Raw genomic sequence first — 19,123 nt, forward strand, 5'->3', positions numbered from 1 at the left:
TTTAATTATTATTTTAAAAATAGTTAAATATAGTATTGTTACGCCCGGATATCTGTCCAAGGACTCTGCGACCAGTTAGCGATCTTGATTAGAGATAACTTACTCGGTTGACTAAAATCTACTAGTAACTGATAATAACAAGTAACCCGAAGTAGTTTAAATAGTAATAACAATATTATAATAAATAGTCCAAGATAAGAAGACCAGACCAATTAAATATATATATCTAATTATTAGATAGTATAAATAAATTAAGCTGATATAAATCTTGAAAATAGCTACTAAGTAACTGAGTAGATTAATTATAAAGAACTAAATTAAATATATAAATAAATAGTTTTATATATCTTTAATTCTTATATATTATCTTGATCTATAATATATTATATAGTCTATATATATTATATTAATATACTATATACTATTTCTTGATATATATACTCTTATATAATTTTCGGGATATTTAATAGTCAATATACTATACAAAGAATATATCTATAGTTACTAGATTAATACAGATTCTTCGATATTACTATACTAATATCGAGAGATCTTACTATTATAGTTTATCTAATATTGAATCTATCAATATTATTGTAGTTACAATATTTCTTACTCTATAATATTTATATACCGGAATATTATTGCCTGGATAATATTCTATTATTAATAATATTTACTGCTCTTTTAATATTACTGTAGCCAGTATATTATCTGTTAATATTATACTAGTCCGGGGTCCGTAACAAGTATATTAAGATATATTTAAATAATTAATTCTATTTTTAATATTCTATTAATATAGTTTTACTATTTTTATAACTGTTCTGAGATCTTAGTTAGCTGTGTCTCTTATCTTTTATTTTTACTAACTATTATAATCAATATAATTATTATTTATTCAATCAATGAAATCGGCTATAAAGAGCCCTTATATAAAGATTAATATTAAAAATCTATATTTTATAATAATTCTGATATTTATATAGCAGTTAATTAATAATATTTTAATTTTATTATACAGTTCTTATATAAAGTATATAAATATATATTAAATAAGAAATATAATTAGCTTATCTATATAGCTGTATTTAATACTATACAGAATATATATATATTTTAGATATAAAATTTTGTAAATTACTATACTGGCACTGTGGATCTACTATAACTTCAACCCTAGGAACTCCCGCGAGGTAGTAGCCTGTCCTGTAGGTACCAGACCAGTTATCACTGATAAGAAATCCCATTGGCTGGTGAAATGTTTGTCGGAAACTTTAAGCTGCTTTAGGACATCACTGGTAATCATGTGTCATGACTTGTGAGTCATGTGTCCTCTATCTGACTCAAGATGAGTAATAGACACTTTCCCATGAACTCTGTAGACTGTAACTGGTTAGTTATCACGGTATACTTAAGTAATCAAATTCTGTTGACTGTCACGGGACTGTTCCCTTGCTATGTACCCAAGTTTTGGTTAGCAGCTTTTAACTCAGGTTATACATATTGTAGAATTAGATAAAATTAAAAGATTTTAAACACAGTGTATAGTTGTAGTATTTACATTGCTGTGGTCAAATTCTAATAGAACTGTTCGAGGCTCCCAAGCCATTGTGGGTATCAAGCTATTATGCATACAGTATACTCTGTATAAGGATTCATATTTGGCCTCTGTCTGACACCAAGTACCGTGAATTGTTCCATTAATAGTATAGTCCCATAAAGTGATACAGTGTGGGGGGGGGGAAGGGCGCAATTGAAGTTTATAATACCTGTTTAGGATTCAGTGTACCTTCATTCTACCGCCTACCATCATTTACTAGTATAGTAAACGGGACGGAAGCTGGTAACTATACTAAATCCTACAGGTTAGACTTAACAGATTTCTGCCAGCGGAATATGCCTACTTTAGTAGGCGGTCATTAAGTCTGCCGCTAAACCATAAACGGGTGTTGTAATTTTCAAATACCAGCCACTGTAGTTACAATGACCGAAAAGTAGGATCAAGAAACTGCCAGACTAGGTGGGGTAAGAAGGCTGTCGTTGTGGTGCTTAACACTGTATACAACTGTACATATTATGAGAGATTGCCATTGTGGCTAGGTCTGACCGTCAGGCAACTGCAAGTGGTGGGGCTGAAGATCGCCCATGATTCATCCACCAGAGGTAGTGTGATGCTACAGGTGATCGGACTCTTACCCACCCTTTCAGCCTAACATGCAGGAAAATCCCAATTCCGAGCTGCTATTGGCGGGTACATTGCTAAATCTGCCCCTCGATGGATGCCACACCGTGAGCGTACCCACACCACTAACCCCCCTTTATAGCAGAATTTACCCCCGCTCTTCTGTGGCAGTTGTCGTCATATGGCCCTTAATACCGAAGCACTGTATACATCAGAAAACAGCAACATCTCGTCCTCAGGTTACTGAAGGGCTTTTACGCCCGGTAGGCCCTGTTAACATCCCCAAGCCATCCATACATGAGTATCATACCTTCCAATGCTTTCTGGTGACTCTGCAATTGGTGATGGCTCACAGAGGGAACCGTGACCTTGTGATTAGGTAGATGTTTCTACTGCCACGCGCCAACCCCGCATGTCTTACGAGCATCATGGGTACTGCGCTTAAAGCATCAGCCCCAGTCATTGGCGCATTGACTCATACACAGTAGTAGTTCGATCTCTTCTCAGTTTCGCGCCCACCCTTCTCAGGGGCCTTAGTGTATTTCCTTTCTTCCGAATAGGAATAGACTCGCCCTGTTGATCTGTCCTTGAGTTTCTTAAATACATCACGGCATCCCCCCCACCATTCTTTCCAATTGTGACCTTAAATCTGTAAGAGATATCGCCCAATATTCGTATCAAATACTGCACGCTCGGTCATAGTGAGCCTTATCGCCGAAGAGGGTTCTATGTCATCTGCCTATTGCCACCCATAAGACAAAGGGGCGGCCCTGACAAATCACTTTCACGTGTGCCTTGCCAACATTGCCCAATCCTTATTCCATTGACTTCCATAAACATACCATCAGTGCTCGTCACATATCGCCCTCTAGGCACTATATCTTTAGCAAAACACCAGCAGTGACTTTCCCCTTATACTCACTTACACCCTCCTCATTTTTCGTTGTTGTCTGTGTCTGCGACTGACAATCAATCCATTGGGATGACCTCATTTAATGTTGCCTCACCTTTGGGCCGAAACGATAAGACGAACATGAATCGTTTACCATCCGTTTCCAGCCTCATGTCGCCCCCCGAGTCTAAACCCTTCGATAGTTTTAACCCTGCATTTTCACCCCATCAAGTGTCACAGGATCCCTCATTCGGCCATGACATGAAACTTCCTCCTATCTCCGTCGACCGGAAGCGAACACAATCGGAGATGGACTTGCCGTCGCCACCTGTCACTCCATACACAGGCAACAAAAAAAGGAAGTCAAATACATCAGAGCATCTCGAGAGAGATTCAGTAGTTGGCTCTTCAAGGGATCCTGTCCTTTTCCCTCGTCACGATTCTCTTACAGAAGTTGCTACTGATGAGCCGTTGTTTGGCCCCATGCTTCCTACCGCGACGGAAGCATTGGTTGAGCAACATATTAATTCCCACATGGCAAGGTTTGAAAATAAACTAAATAAACCGACACGCGATGAGTACCTTCTAGCTCTTTCGTGTGTGCCAATCGTTTCAGCTCAATATAATCGCAACCCAGGAGCATGGGCTAAAGAGGAGCGAGAAACGCTTGAGCGTCAACTGGTCATGATGAATCGTTGTCGTCCACACTCGTTGGAAGCGAAATTAAAGAGAATTGCCCCAGCGCCGGCCAAGAGGACAGTTCCTGCTCAGACTCGTGCGCAGCGGACTCCCAGGGCTAAGCGTACACCAAGATTCACACCAAAGCAAAAAGTTTTGGACACGTTTGACTTAACCCCACAATCCAGTAACAAGCAACCCCGAGCTATAGGCACAAACCGGGATGATACAGATTATAAATCCATCATGGATTATTCCCCTCCTTTAGAGACTCTCGGAAATAATGCAAAGGCATTAAAAGCAGACTGGAAAGGACAAATGCTGGATCTCAGCAACGATTCAGATCGACACTTACTGAGCGTCGCCGAACTCAACCTTGCAGCAACGTTAAGGCTTTCCTGTGCAACGTATCTATGCAGCAAGCGTCGCATATTTGAGGCTCGTGTCAGGGCTTTGAATGTCGGGAAAGAATTTCGGAAGACAGACGCTCAACAGGCCTGCAAGATTGATGTTAACAAAGCAAGCAAGCTTTGGACGGCATATGATCGAGTTGGCTGGTTCAGACCGGAGCATTTCGAACAATTTCTTAACTGATGTTACAAGATATATTACCCAAGCTTGCCATGCAAAGCTGTTGCATCCCATCATGTGATTTTTTTCTTTAGTTGGTTAATTAGCGAGTTCGTTGTCAGGTTCTTGCATATTATTAAACCCCCCTGTTCTATGTCACTGGTCATGGCTGGTCTGTGTACAACGGAGTGACTCCTACACTTTTGACCCATCCTTTTGCGGGATCTCGTGTCCTTTGCTTTTGGCGTTGTAATTGGAGTATGTTCGCATTCCTCTTATGCATAGCTGTCATCGATGCTCTTTAATGATTTCTTTCTTCCCAAGGCACAGAATTTGGCAGTGAAACACATCCCAGACGTGTTACCATATGTTTATCATACTATATGTATCGTGGTTGGCTTGTTTCTCGTTGGGTACGATTAATTCTACCTAGAATGGCAGATTCGGATTTGATTTTAGTGGATTTTCGATGATTGATCAGGCTTGAACGAAGATTTCAGGGCCTTGAAACTTCACTGCATGGTTGAGGTAGATGGCTGACTTTCCTGCATGCCTATACCTTTATTGGCAGGATCTCGTTCGGAAATCTTTATGTTTATATTTTCCCTCTTTTATTATTGTATGAGAGAAATGCTTATGGGAAAAGTAGGGTAGAGCGTAAAAAGAGGTAGGGTAATGGGGCCTTCTGAACGTACAGCAAGCAATACATTCTAGCTAGTTAAATGTTCACTGCCTCTCATGTGTGATTATCCTAGCTTTTGGCCTCGAGGTAGAGTTTTCTAGGAATAATGGTTTTCTGCTGCCGCTGGTATATTAATCTATGATACACGTGACACATCCCCAAAATGGTAATTTATCACAAAAACCTATCTAAAGGCGGCTGGTGCCCATAGTGAACTTAAAAGCGGCAAGCGGAAGCGACGCTCGGCCAATTGCTTACTCTACGGAGTACGTACGCAATCCCCGTTACTTCCGGTCCGCGCCACATGTGGTAAAGTCCGACCCAAATCGTTTCATGCATCCGTTCCTTTACCTTTACTGTCTTCATCCTGGCATCTGATTCCACATCGTCAGGTTTCAGTCTTCCTTTGTGTTGCGCGCTTGAACCGGTCAGGAAGTCCCTAAACGATAATGTCTCATACCGAGGCTGCTCGTACAGACTCCTTAGGTGAACAGGAAACTCGGGGTGATGTAGAGACCGATAAAAAGGCCAAAAACAGACGACCTGCAAGTATGGATCTACGCAGTCTTGCGAGTATTACAACATCAGTATTTTAACCAATGCTTATGCCATATATAGATACTGCTTTTCGGCAACAGCGCCTGAAAGCCTGGCAGTGAGTTTCTAGTTCCAACGAGTTACATAGTATTCGTGTCTCATCTTGCTGACACTTCACAGGCCTATCTTGACACCAAGGAGTGTGTTGCCTTTGTTTTTTGTCGTTGGTGTTATTTTTGCACCCATTGGTGGCCTTCTCTTGTGGGCAAGCTCAGAGGTAAGATCGAGCTTCTCGTGATGCGCTTGCTGGTAATGACAACTGTACATCTGAAGGTACAAGAAATTGTGATAGATTACTCTGAGTGTGCTGATAAAGCACAACGGACCCCTGTCCCAATCCCAGACAAAGTCCAATCGTCTTTCAAATCTTCCAATCAGCAGCCCAATCCGACTTGGATGAAATACAAAGATGAAGAGACGAACGAGACCATTTGTCGCTTGAGTTTCAAGATCCCAGAGAGCATCGAACCTCCTGTGTTTATGTATTATCGCCTGACAAACTTCTACCAAAACCATCGGCGATACGTGAAATCGCTAGATATAGATCAGCTTAAAGGAAAGGCAGTCGACAATAAAACTATTGATGGCGGTTCATGTGACCCCCTCAAGCTTGATGACAGCGGCAAAGCGTACTATCCATGTGGACTTATCGCTAACTCCATGTTCAACGATACAATCAAAAGCCCCGAGCTTTTGAACGACGGAAATGACGATGATCCTGTAGTATACGTCATGACTAACAAGGGCATCGCATGGGATAGCGATAAGGAACTTATTAAGACCACGCAGTACAAACCAGGACAGGTTGTCCCCCCCCCGAACTGGCAGGCCCGCTATCCGCATAATTACACCACAGAGATTCCTGATCTTCACGATAATGAGGAATTCATGGTTTGGATGAGAACAGCTGCATTGCCTAACTTCAGCAAACTGTCTCGAAGGAATGACACTACGGCAATGTCACCAGGCACTTACCAATTGGACATCGCAGACCGTAAGATTCATACTTTACACAATGTCTGTTCTGCGTTAACTGTTGTGCAGACTTTCCCGTTACAGAGTATGGGGGAACAAAGTCAATACTCATATCTTCCCGGACTGTGATTGGTGGGCAGAACCCTTTCATGGGTATTGCATATGTCGTTGTTGGTGGTCTATGCGTCCTTCTTGGGGCGCTTTTCACTATTGCTCATCTAGTGCGGCCCAGGTAATGATGCTTCGCCCAACCTGATTCTCATAGATCTTGATGGGACTGACGATACAAATAGGAAGCTTGGAGATCACACTTACTTGACCTGGAATAACGAGCAGGAAAGTAGCGCCATAGCAACCGGAAGAGATAATAGGTTTGGGCCGAATACCCATTAAATGATACGTGTTTTCCAACCACCCCTGCGTTATTGTACATCATTGAGTTCCATGCAATCATCTATGGTTCCTGAGAAACCATGCGTCATAGTTCGAGGCGTCTGGTTGGAGTTCCTTGTGGTGTCTGTTGGTTTTAAGCGGCCCTTCTCTTGCTTAACTGTTGGTATGACTACTTTTGTTGCTACACTAGTGTCACCTGGAGTGGGTGCGTCATCAGAGCAAGAGGCCACCTGTTTATGAAGACTGATCTAACGACGGTTGTCGCCAGATTGTTATTTTGATTTTCCCAGATAGGTTGTTTACACCCCTTGTTAACATTCCTGTTACGTTATGGCATTCTTGGACTCAATTATGCTTCTCTTTCGACAGCATCGCCGGTTATATTCACCTGGTAAGCTGGATCTGGCGAAGTTCTATGAAGCCACCAATACTGAAAAAGCACCATGTCGCATTTTCCCACTTTACATATTTTGATCCTTGTGATAGCCAATCTACAAATTCAATGCTTCGCTTTTGTTTCGCAGAGTCGTGGCTTCTGTGCGACCAGCCCGCCCACTGAATCCCTCAAGGCAGAGTACAGGAGATTGAGCGCACTAGGTTTCCAGACTCACAACCCTGTTGATTCCGAAAGTCGGGCGGCAGTCGCCCCGATTGAGATAGATACGTGGTTTCACATCGTTACTGGTGAAGCGGAAACCGAATCGATCTCAGATAAGATGATTGCTGATCAGGTCAGTGGTGGCAGCTTGCTCGGTGTTCCTTTTTCACCCCTCTCTTTTACTTCTCTTTTCTTTCTTCTATGATTATGACAAACAACCTGGTCTTTTCGATAAGTATAATAATAGCAATCGTCTGACTTTCCCATGTGAAGCTTGCTTACCTCCAAAACGCATATCGAAATGCTACAATATCTTACCGCTTACAAGGCGTGACCCGCTCGATAAACGATACGTGGGCTCGCAATGAAGACGAAATGGCAATGAAGACTGCTCTTCGCAGAGGGAGTTATAGGACACTCAATGTTTACTTTCACACTGATCTCCAGGCATCTCCCAGCGCAGGTGCCAGAGCTTCTGACATCATCCGCCGCGAAATGAGTGCCTCGCAACCACAATCTACCAGCATGCTTGGTTTTTGCACGTTGCCTGACCCAAGCATAAACGCCACCAGCCCCCGATCTGCATATATCAAAGATGGCTGTAATGTACTTGCGGAAACCATGCCGGGTGGTTCTCTCGTACATTACAATAGGGGCGGTACCGCGATTCATGAAATAGGTCATTGGAATGGTCTGCTGCACATCTTCGAAGGAGAGTCATGCTCACCCGACAACGAGGGTGATTTCATTGCAGACACGCCGCAGCAGTCCAAGCCCACAGAAGGGTGTCCTGACCAGAAAGATTCATGCCCAGAGCTCCCAGGGTTTGATGCTATCCACAATTTTATGGACTATTCCTCTGATGAGTGCTACGATTCCTTTACTCCGGATCAGGTCGGTAGGATGCGAAGCATGTGGTTTGCGATGAGAGATGGGAAGTGAAACATGGAGAAAACATTGTGTTGCCTCATAACGTGTACCGCCTCTCAGTACTGGGATGGAACTTGCCAATCCGTATCGTTATGCTCACTCTCCTATGTGCTGCTCGATATTGTCTGCCATGTAAAATGTGCCGCGTGATTACGCAGTCCAAGTGTGGGAATAGTATACGTATACATTGTATAGTACGCTAGAGGCAGCGTGATAAATGGAAGTAATAAAAAGCGCACTTCTGCAATAAATCACTCTTCTCGATTCTTTTAACACAGTAAAGTACACATGCAGAGCGATCAGCTGGCTTTTGTTCGTCAGATTATGTTATAACAGATTAAACGCTCCAACTCCAGGATTTTTTTACCTTCACAGGAGAGAATATATAAGCTGGGGGTTGGATGCTGCACAATGTCTCTACCACCAAGGTGCCTTGCGACGCGACCACGATATATCTATGGCAATTTGTTCGCCGGGAAGCTGAAAATACCTATCCCGGGGATCTCGTCCACAACTAGGCGCAGGAAGATACGATGGCAATGGCTACTATACAGGTCATATACGAAGCATAGCGAATGTGTTAGGCGTCCACGACACTGATTGACTTGCATAAACACCCTGCTGTTGCCACATGACAGGGAGACACTTACCCCATACTAATGTCTGAAACCTGGTAATCATCACCATAAACGTAGCAAAATTCTCAGAAAGAAACGATAGGGGAAATAAGAGAAAAGAGAAATAGGTCCCACAAGATTCCCTATGATACAAGTACCAATATTAACGTTTTCGCTTCTTACCACGTTCCTCATCATCCAAACCACTTTCCCTATCCTTCTTCTTGGCCTTCCTTTCCAATTCGTCCCAATCCTCACCACTGTCCTCATCCGCGCTGAAGTCTTCACTTGCCTCAGCACTGGCGTCGTCATCAAATTCGCTATCGTCTTCCGAGCTTTCGTCTGCCGCAGCAAGTTCTGACTCCGACAGTTCGAATGCAGATTCCTCTTCATCGGACGCCCCGCCCTCAGAATCAGACTCTGCTGCAAGGAACGACCAACCTCCATCGGCAAAAAAGCCGTATGGGTCACTTACAACAGTCTTCATGATTGTAGTCCAATTAAGGTTTAGTGGCCCTTCAGTGAATGCAATGTCGACGGAATCGAGCCAATCTTTCACCCCTTCAAGGGACTCAACGGGAATTGTGTTAACATGAACAGGTGGTCTGTGGAAATCTTTAAACACAAACACCAAGTCAAAGTTCTTGAGCCCGAACTACAGCCATGTTAGCAATATGAAGCGCGCCTGTCCAACCAGTACATACCTGAACGCGCTCTAGATGAGCAATTTCAATCTCATTCAGGGTGATTACAAGAAAAGGGGGCTCTGTTAATTGAACCAGAGCATCCGTAGTTGGCTGAATTAAGACATTGGAGCGGTTGGGTACACCAGTGAAACCAATTTCTCTAAATGGTATGTCAACGTCCACTCCTTCGTCTTTACCCGCATCTGCTATTTTTTCAGCGAAAGCCTTGAATTCTCGATCTAAGGCTGCCCTCCGCCGTCTCTCTTCTTGTTCTGCCTCGAACTCTTCCTCGTCGCCGTACCGATGTTTGCGCCTACGATTGCCAGTCTCATCAAACTGCATCTCAGTTGCCTCACGATAGAACTGCACGTCCCTCGTCTTGCGCTTGCCAATCATGATGGGTGTTTTCAGGTGAACGTGAATTAGGACAATCAACTCGTGGGCACAAGGCTGAAAAAATAGGTGTTTCACATTGCTGAAAAGCACGTCGACATGCTCGTTTCGGAAAGGTGACATATAACGAAGACCATTTTGGTGGATTTCGACCTCTCCGGGGACTCGTTTACCATCTAATGGAGGCCGAAGATAAACATCAGGCAATCTCACAGGACGGCGATCTGGAGTACTGTTAGCTCATGTTAGCGTTATTAAGGATTATTATCAAATACTTCTGATTTCGATGAGCTTATCTTGCTCCACCACGTCTTCCATCTCTTTCTTTTCCTGTTCACGTCTCAGGGCATTTTTCCTGAGCTCTGTGATATCTTGAGCAACCTGTCCAAGTCGTTCGTTATCTTTGGACCTGAGGGTTAAATTGCGCAGAAAGTGTGCCGATATGTCTTCAAATGGTTGGTCATCCTTCCGACCAACACCCTGACCGGGTGAAAGAAAATTGATTCGGAGATAAGCGTATTCTCCTTCATCACTTTTGCTAGCATTTTTGATTGTGTTGATATGGAAAGGTACTGGTCGACCCATGATTGGAACAATTACCGTCGATGCTTTGTGATCCACATAAATAGTGAGATCCTTAACCTTAATAGGCAATTGGTTATCCCTCTTATACGATTCAAATCGTTTGAATTTTTTCTGAGCGACTCCATTATCGTCACCTGTAGTACCGGCGAACCGATCGAGGCCTTCCTTTGTCTTTTTGTCGCTAACTCCTTCTGGTGTTCGCGACGTCGTGCCTCTGCACCTTCATTGACCTGAGTCGGTCGCTCAGCGCGAAGTTTGGTGCGCGTAACATTTCTGTTAGCCGTTGCGCTGGACTTGACCTCCTTTTTCTCTTTGGCAGGTTTCTGGGGTTCATCTTCATCCCCAAAGTAGAATGAAACAGAATCCATATCAATACCCGCATCCTTGGTGAATATGTGCGGACCATTTTCTCCAACACGTACAGTGTCTGTAATAATCATTGAGTAGACAGCATTGTTTTTGTCTTTGGACTCTAGCTCTTCGACATCTGTCAGCCCCACCGTTATAGAAAGAGTCATGCCACTCTTCAAAATTTTGTTGTTCTTGCCATTCAAAACCATGTTAGAATCTCGGAGCTCAATTCCAATACCGGCTCCAACGCTTTTAACAAAGTGACTTTCAAGTTCAGGCTTTTTGGCTCGTACCAGCCCAATTGCTTTGTTAAATAGGTCTTTGGCCATCGTTCCGTCGCGAACGTCTTTCATCACTGCATCGTGAAGGTTCAGCAGAAAGGCATAATTAGCTTCCTGAGACTTGCTCGGATCTACCAAATAAGTGCGTGCTATTATGGAACTGTAAGTTTTGTAGCGGATTCCAAACCCAGCAACAATAATCCCTGCCTGAAGGTGACTATTATCAGACGTAGCTGTAAGCCGAAGGTCATACTTTCCGCCACTTTGAACGACAGGGCCATATGCCCAGTCAATCTGTTGAGGATCAAATTCCGTTGGGAGCTTAGCAAGTTTCTTAAAGAATTTCGCATCGTCAATTTTTGCGTCGATCCGCATCGAGAGTGCCTTGTGTGTCATTTGTTTTTCTTCGTCGAGTAGGCGGGACATCTCATCAACGAAATATTCGGACATCAAACCGCTACAAGCCCTTGAGGCGTTTCGAATAGCCACCTTCAGAATATTAGATCTCAGTTCACTCAGTGCAGTGCCAGGAAAAGAGCCTACCAACTCATCTGTATCTTTCACCGAGAAGGCGGCTGCAGAAAGAGCGGGTGAAATGTCGACTTCTTCCACATCTTGCGTTATGTTTCCAAACGCACGCTTCCAATCTTCCGCGAACGGGCCAGCAGCTGTATCTCTTGGAAGTACACCAACCCTTTTCTGTTGCAGGTACTTGATTAGCACGTATGGCAAACATTCGAGTGTTTAGTGTGTAGGACAACACTCACGCCGGCATTTTTTATAACTTCTAAGCACTTTTCGAAAGATCTGGTTTTTTCGTTTGGATCCTTGGAGGTGACAAGTATCTCTACTGGGATCTTGCCACCTTTCAAGGGTTCTAGGTGTTTGGCTACATTTCACAGGCCAGCGTCAGTCGACAGATTTATGAAATCCGCATTGATCAGTCCTCACCCTTTTTTGCCGTAGTCACAACGTACATCATATCTGTTGTGAAAACCATAAGCGTAGCCGGAAATTCATAGCCAAGAAGCCAGAACTAGGATTGAAGATTAATAATTTGGAGCCTTTAAAATGGATCGTACGTGAAAGAAGCAATGAGCCATACATGCATCGCGTTGTTTTTCTGAAAGCTATTCGCTTCATCTGTTTTCCCCATGAGGATAACGATTGATCCTACGCCCCCAAAAACAGCATGGCCAGGTCGTTTGTCTGCCTTCCATGCTGCAAAGAAGCTTGAGAGACGGTTGAAAAATGCGCTTTTATCAATCACGATCTCTTCAGCCATGGTGAATATGATTCGAGTTCAAGCCGAAGACCTAATACCTCCTGATCTTCAACAAAAGTCTAGGTAGGGAGACGGGAGTATGAAGCAAAAAGGAAGTAATATATCACTGGGCATGTATCAGGCAAGCTCCCAAGTAGCCAGTATTGGCACGGCTACTTTAGGTTGGTATGTGGTTGTAGAAGCAAGCGACATATGTTGACGCTTATCAAGAGAAGCTAGGAATAATTCCCGGGACTTGGTTACAAACGCGGGTCAAGAGCGGCAAAGCGCGTTTTTGGCAAAGCTTTCAAGTGTTTGTACTGTTTGATTCATCTACAGTGACGATAGTACTGACAGTTGTTTATCACATATGCGCTGAGGTGTCACTACAACTGCACTGTATTGCCAAGTGAATCTCTGAAAACTCTTTACCCATCTCATTTGCTCATACGATCTGCAAAATTCTTGCCTCATTGTTTCAGGACTTATTATTGCTGCCACTTTCAATGCTTTGAGTGTATTAATGTGGTCACCTTCCTGATGGAGCATGTCAATATTAATACTGCAAAATGGAATCCCAAAAATGCTTCACCTCTTGTGATACCATAATTCATGGTTCTCATGTGTCCAGTTCAGATACTGAAGGCTCCTCCAACAAGAAACCACGCAATACTGCAGCCACCGGGGCATCTGCTGCTGGCGTTCGTGCTCTCAGCGCGCAGTTGGTTGCATTCTACTTCAGAGCGCCAATAAAAGCATTCTTTCGCACTCGAGTTGAGTATGAAGCCGCGGTGTTATTGCTTGACTTTTGTCTTGATTCACAGAACTCATATTGACTTGATTGTTTTACCCTCAGTTATATGGTACTTGATTCAGTCTCCAACCGTCATATATACTCGTTACCAATGCTGACCGTCTATTTATGTACTTCATAACAGGCATTTGCCAGGGCTGTCAATCCACACTCATCTGAAAGCCGATGGTCTCTCCATACTACTACCCCAGGGCTACTTGTCCATGCTGTTCGCACATATGGTTGGCGCTTTATTCCAAATCAAATCATGCCTCCCCTTTTGGCAAATGCCGGGTAGGTTTATAGGGAAAAAAATGCACCCCATTGTATACATCTAACTTTGCGAATAGGGTTGGTGCTGTGTTATATACATCATATCTCCAGGTTCTTGGAGCCTTGTATGAGCCAGTCTCCCGTGGGGTGAAGCGTATCTATCCACCTGCTAGTCCGTTATGTACATTTACAGCTGGATTTGCGGCTGGAGCTCTTCAATCGATAGTGGCTGCGCCTTTAGATGCTCTCCAGGTTCGTCTTCGGGCGAATGACATACTTGAAGGCCAGTATCGGAGCATGTGGCATTACGGCCGACATAAACTCAAACAGATCGGCATTCGCGGTATCTTTGCGGGTTGGAGTCTGTCATTCTTGCGTGACGCTTTCGGCTACGGCGTCTTTTTCTCATTTTTCGAGTACATCAAATCGCAGGCATACTATTCATTTATCACCGGATACTATGGACCTTTGCGCATTCATTATGTGAATGAGCTGTTATCTACTAAGTCCAGTGACCGCGATGTTCCACTCATCAAACCTCACTATACTCTAGAGCCGTGTTTTTTGATGGCCGCGGGCGTTGCGGCATCCATAGCCCAACAAGCAATACAGCACCCGCTAAGCATCATACAGAACCTTCATGTTGCTCGACTAGAATATTTGGATCATCAGGCAAGCCTCCACCCTTCCAGGCGGCAGATGCTACGCCTTTATTATCTTGCCTATCAGGAGACATACAAACGATGCAGGAAGAGGGCCACGCGAGCTGGTGGCTGGCGCCATTGGTTGTTTCGCGGATTTGTAAGAAATGCCATTCGTCAAGTGCCTAGCACTAGCGCTGGATTGGTGATATTTGAATTGGTCCGTCGTAAATATGCCAGTTTGGCGGATGCCGTGTATATTCAGAAAGATGGATATGATCTTCTCCTACCATAGGTCCTCCTTATTCCACAGATAGATCTTGGGATGAGAAGATGGATCAGCTGAGGGGTTAGCAACTGAATAGTGATCGTATTAACCCTGTGGAAGATGATGCAGACGCAGTGCTGGTATAAAGACTGCGTCATGATGTCAGTTGGCTGTCTAAATATGAAAGCTAATGTGCTCCTCAACCTCAGCAAGAAAAAGGATATTTGCAATAGCAGGTTCTCCCTGTACGTATATATTTCTCCTGCGAGCAAAACCTACTGTACCCCAAAGCTAGCACACTAGCGGAGAAGCCAATCTACTAATAGACGAGCATGAGTGTTTTACAAATCATTAAAGGGTCCAGCCTCTTGACTACTTTCCCATAAAGACTCCATTCGCTATCAAGCGATTTTTCCAGAGGTGCCTCCAAGCCACCTCTGGCGATTACCTAAGAGGAATAAATGTCATACGGAAGCAGCCAACCATGACTGCCACTGCTCAGTAACCCCTGTAATTCAGACAGAATTAGCATCATGGATGGGTTCCATTGGTGCACAGAGTGGCTGCCCAGACTTAGGCAGTCAATTGGAAAGTTGCCCGGCCCGATAATTCATGTATGGAGGATGCAAATGCATAGTACTACTCCGAAGTAGGTATGTTCTCATTAAATACGGTACCTAGTACCAGGTGTACTAGTAGTTCTCATTCACTCCTAAGGTATCTTCTCGAACTTTGTATAAAACCTGGTTCGTTACCTCATAGGAGTGACCTACCTAGTAGTTCTTAGCATTTGGAAGCCCCAGGATAGTCTAGTATGGGCAACTGGGTTGAATAGATGGACAATTTAAGACACTAGGACACTAGACCAAGTGACCCATATTTCCTGGATCCACCCCTCCGCTGGTTGTGGAGGTTCCCCCAGATACACCTCCAGCGGCAAAGAATAATTAATGTCATTACGTTCACTGTTCTAGCTGTTCATTGTTGCCCCTAGGTATTTCAGAGCACTGTTAGTTTTTATCTTGTATGGAACCCCACACCTGGGTATGCCCTTTAAAGCACATAAACTTTCACCAGTGATCAGCTGTACGTATTCCTGATTGCAAATCATCACCTGCTAACGTAAATATGCTCTTTGCCCAACCTGTTAGCCTTATTTGATTACCTTTCCTTACTTCCACCTGACCGTCTCTCTTCGGCTGAACAACATCGATTTTCGTCATTTTGCATCGTTGGTCAACTGCCCGTCTCGTGGACAAAATCATCACTACCGCTTTCTACTCTCGTTGACTCGTCTATTGGTTACCGGACCTTTGCCTCAGCTTGTTTTTCGTCACCCTATTACAGTGCCGTTCTTCTGATTCATCCCTTCGAACGGGACTCATCGGGGCCGGTCTGTTAGTTCGTATGCCCCTTGATGAAATTTCATTAGTCCATTTCTCTCTTCTCTGGAGGAATACGGGGTGTCCCTACTCGCATCAATTGTCGATCCACCCCAACTCAAACGTAGTACCTAGTCACCTTTCACCGCAAGAAGGGCTGATAATTGCAGCCCATCACGACCGTCAACATTACTTCGCCATCTTCGCCGTGTATTTCCCCGAGCATACCCTTGCAGTCTCTACAATACCGGTCTCAGTCATCTCCTGCGCAGTCTGTGAGAGTACACGAATCTGCTAGCGAGAAGGGTAGCCGGCGTTCTTCTTTATCTGTACAGTCTGTCGAGTCTGAGTATTCTCTCTGGACAGGCACTGGCGACCTAGCTGAACAGCTCGCTAATGAAGAAGACCCCCTCCGGATCCGTCTCGGAGAATCTCTGGATCGTGAGATCTCTAGTCGATTGGGGTCGAGGGCGCGAGTAAAACAGCTGAAACGAGTACATTACCCTAACGAAAGCAATCTTGCCACTGAGCAAGCCGAACCCGAGAAGACAATAGAGATACCTTGTCCGCCGCCCCGACATATTTCGCGGGTTGAACGTCTCCTCGCTGTCATAATGTCTCCAGGCAATCGGCAGACGGCACAAATGCATGGCTTGGTTGGGAAGCCACTGCTGTAAGTGAATTTTATATTCTTACACTTTCTTTGGTGTCTGTATTGTTCCCGCTAACTCCACAAAGGTACTTCACTAGTGTCTTTGTATCTTTAGGCGTCTTTCTTTTTGGCTATGACCAAGGTGTCATGTCTGGTATTATAACGTTCGTCTCCTGTCCCTAAAGAAGGTTCCAGGGTGCTCTCAAATTAATATCAAGGCAGTGGTTGGTATTTTAAGGATTATTTCAACCAACCGTCACGCGCTGCAATTGGTACGGTTGTTGCAATCCTCGAGGTTGGAGCCTTTATATCCTCGTTACTTGTTGGACGTGTTGGCGACTTGATAGGGCGTCGCCGAACGATTCTTTACGGCTCAATAGTCTTTTTCATAGGCGGAGCACTGCAGACATTCGCAAATGGACTTGCCATGATGATGGTTGGTCGTATCGTCGCTGGTTTAGGAGTTGGCGCGTTGTCAACGATCGTACCTGTTTATCAGTCTGAGATATCGGTAAATTATATACCCCCAACCTTGGCCGAAATTTAGCCTCTCTCTGTTTATCTTCACCACTGCTAACAGCTAGCCTTAAGCCCCCTCACAACCGAGGGAAGTTGGCGTGTATTGAATTCACTGGAAACATTTCAGGATATGCAGCCAGTGTCTGGGTTGATTACTTTTGTAGCTTCATCGACAACAACTATTCGTGGCGTCTACCGTTACTATGCCAGTGTATAATGGGGGCTCTTCTTGGACTAGGAAGCCTCATTATATGTGAATCACCAAGGTCCGCTAAAGTATGCTTATGCTTACAACCAGAACGTGTGCTAATACTTCGCTTTATCAGATGGTTGTTAGATAATGATTATGATGAGGAAGGCATGGTAGTTATTGCTAATCTCTACGGACAGGGAGACTTGCACAATGACAAAGCAAGACAGGAGTACAGAGACATCAAAATGGATGTTCTTCTTCAGCGGCAAGAAGGTGAAAGGTCTTACACTGACATGTTCAAGCGCTACAAGAAACGGGTCTTGATAGCCATGTCCGCTCAGGCTTTAGCCCAATTGAATGGTATTAACGTCATCTCCTATTACGCCCCGCTCGTTTTTGAATCAGCAGGGTGGGCGGGCCGCGATGCTATTTTAATGACCGGCATCAATGCAATTTCATACCTCGCATCCACGGTTCCTCCGTGGTACCTTGTTGACCGCTGGGGTAGGCGACCAATCCTACTTTCGGGAGCTGTCGCTATGATTGTCTCTCTCTCTTTGATATCATATTTTATTTTCATTGATATTACAGCAACTCCCACACTCACCGTGATTCTCGTTATGATCTATAATGCTGCTTTTGGTGCATCCTGGGGACTATCCCATGGCTATACCCGCCTGAGATCTTGCCATTAAGCATTCGTGCAAAGGGCGCCAGTCTTAGCACAGCTACGAACTGGGCTTTTAATTGGCTTGTTGGAGAGCTCACACCTATCCTACAGGCCGTAATAAAATGGCGCCTCTACCTAGTACACGCCTTTTTCTGTGCGTGTAGCTTTGTCCTCGGTTAGTACCATTCTCTTCGGAAAGTTATTATATCCTGACATGTGCTTTGGTTAGTTTACTTCCTATACCCGGAGACTAGTGGCGTTCGTCTTGAGGATATGGATACTCTGTTTGGGGACGCAACTACCGCCATGCCAACACCCGCCTCTCAAGGAGAACGTGGCTCTCTAATGAGCGTTGGTTCGCCTGTGCCTTCACTTGACATACGGCGGCAATATGGACAGTTTGGCCCTGAAAATGCCATTCCTGGTCTAGATATCGATCCTCCAACCATCAATGCTGGAGAGAACGCAAAAGTCGGTCAGCGTGGTTCTCAAGATGGCGGTGGCCGCCTTGAGGGCCTTGGCGGTTGGATCTCAAACATGGTCTCTCGTCATAAGGGGTCATCTGGACAACGGCTCCAAGGCACTCAGTATAGACGCCTTGGGCAAGATGACGAGAACGAGTAATGGGCGGTAGGGCATCATCAGCTCGCAGTGAGGTTCCTATACGTCTTCCACTGATATCGCATTGCCTTCTTTTTTCTCTGAATTCTTTTTCTTTTACTTACGAACGGTCTGAGGTGAAGTTTTTTACATGTCGCACGTGCCCTTTTCTTGGCCTTTGCTTCGTGTCCATATCTTTGACCGCATATCACACTCTGTCTCCTAGTGCACGTACCTCTACCGTTGTCTTATCACACTGTTGCGTAGAATAACGGTGCATTTGTCTTGACACGGCCTTTTGTGAGATATTATGGGGCTATCAGGTATTACCCATGCTGAGATATTAATTCGGACTTGATATCTCAATGGACATGAGCTAATCACTGTTCACTGGGATGAAAGAGATCGGAACATTCTGTCCTAATTGTTCACAACCTTGAAGATAGCACTCAGAA

At 44.4% G+C, this 19,123-nt stretch overlaps 5 protein-coding genes across 5 annotated transcripts; 4 read left to right on the plus strand and 1 right to left on the minus strand.

Annotated features, from left to right (window-relative positions):
* Positions 1-3,248: 3,248 nt before the first annotated feature.
* Positions 3,249-4,349, plus strand: ABOM_009369 (SWIRM domain-containing protein; the record flags this gene model as incomplete). Its single annotated transcript, XM_022536497.1, has 1 exon — positions 3,249-4,349. One exon carries the CDS (start codon positions 3,249-3,251, stop codon positions 4,347-4,349), a length of 1,101 nt encoding a protein of 366 aa, XP_022385682.1.
* A 1,107-nt stretch (positions 4,350-5,456) lies between these two features.
* Positions 5,457-6,972, plus strand: ABOM_009370 (CDC50/LEM3 family protein; the record flags this gene model as incomplete). The annotated part of the gene is made up of 6 exons (XM_022536498.1): positions 5,457-5,556; positions 5,626-5,662; positions 5,725-5,821; positions 5,878-6,598; positions 6,649-6,811; positions 6,873-6,972. 6 exons carry the CDS (start codon positions 5,457-5,459, stop codon positions 6,970-6,972), a joined length of 1,218 nt encoding a protein of 405 aa, XP_022385655.1.
* Positions 6,973-7,415: 443 nt separating this feature from the next.
* Positions 7,416-8,512, plus strand: ABOM_009371 (zinc metalloprotease; the record flags this gene model as incomplete). The annotated part of the gene is made up of 2 exons (XM_022536499.1): positions 7,416-7,703; positions 7,844-8,512. The coding sequence occupies 2 exons, from the start codon at positions 7,416-7,418 to the stop codon at positions 8,510-8,512; spliced, it is 957 nt and encodes a 318-aa protein (XP_022385658.1).
* A 768-nt stretch (positions 8,513-9,280) lies between these two features.
* Positions 9,281-12,698, minus strand: spt16 (chromatin-remodeling protein SPT16; the record flags this gene model as incomplete). The annotated part of the gene is made up of 8 exons (XM_022536500.1): positions 9,281-9,772; positions 9,822-10,420; positions 10,472-10,862; positions 10,916-11,902; positions 11,957-12,112; positions 12,181-12,302; positions 12,365-12,449; positions 12,519-12,698. The coding sequence occupies 8 exons, from the start codon at positions 12,696-12,698 to the stop codon at positions 9,281-9,283; spliced, it is 3,012 nt and encodes a 1,003-aa protein (XP_022385653.1).
* Positions 12,699-13,738: 1,040 nt separating this feature from the next.
* Positions 13,739-18,692, plus strand: ABOM_009373 (putative MFS monosaccharide transporter; the record flags this gene model as incomplete). Its single annotated transcript, XM_022536501.1, has 8 exons — positions 13,739-13,764; positions 13,821-14,544; positions 16,205-16,707; positions 16,773-16,850; positions 16,909-17,197; positions 17,278-17,471; positions 17,532-17,902; positions 18,298-18,692. 8 exons carry the CDS (start codon positions 13,739-13,741, stop codon positions 18,690-18,692), a joined length of 2,580 nt encoding a protein of 859 aa, XP_022385654.1.
* Positions 18,693-19,123: the final 431 nt, after the last annotated feature.

This window comes from Aspergillus bombycis (assembly GCF_001792695.1).
Source record: "Aspergillus bombycis strain NRRL26010 chromosome Unknown contig00099, whole genome shotgun sequence".
NCBI lineage: Eukaryota > Fungi > Ascomycota > Eurotiomycetes > Eurotiales > Aspergillaceae > Aspergillus > Aspergillus bombycis.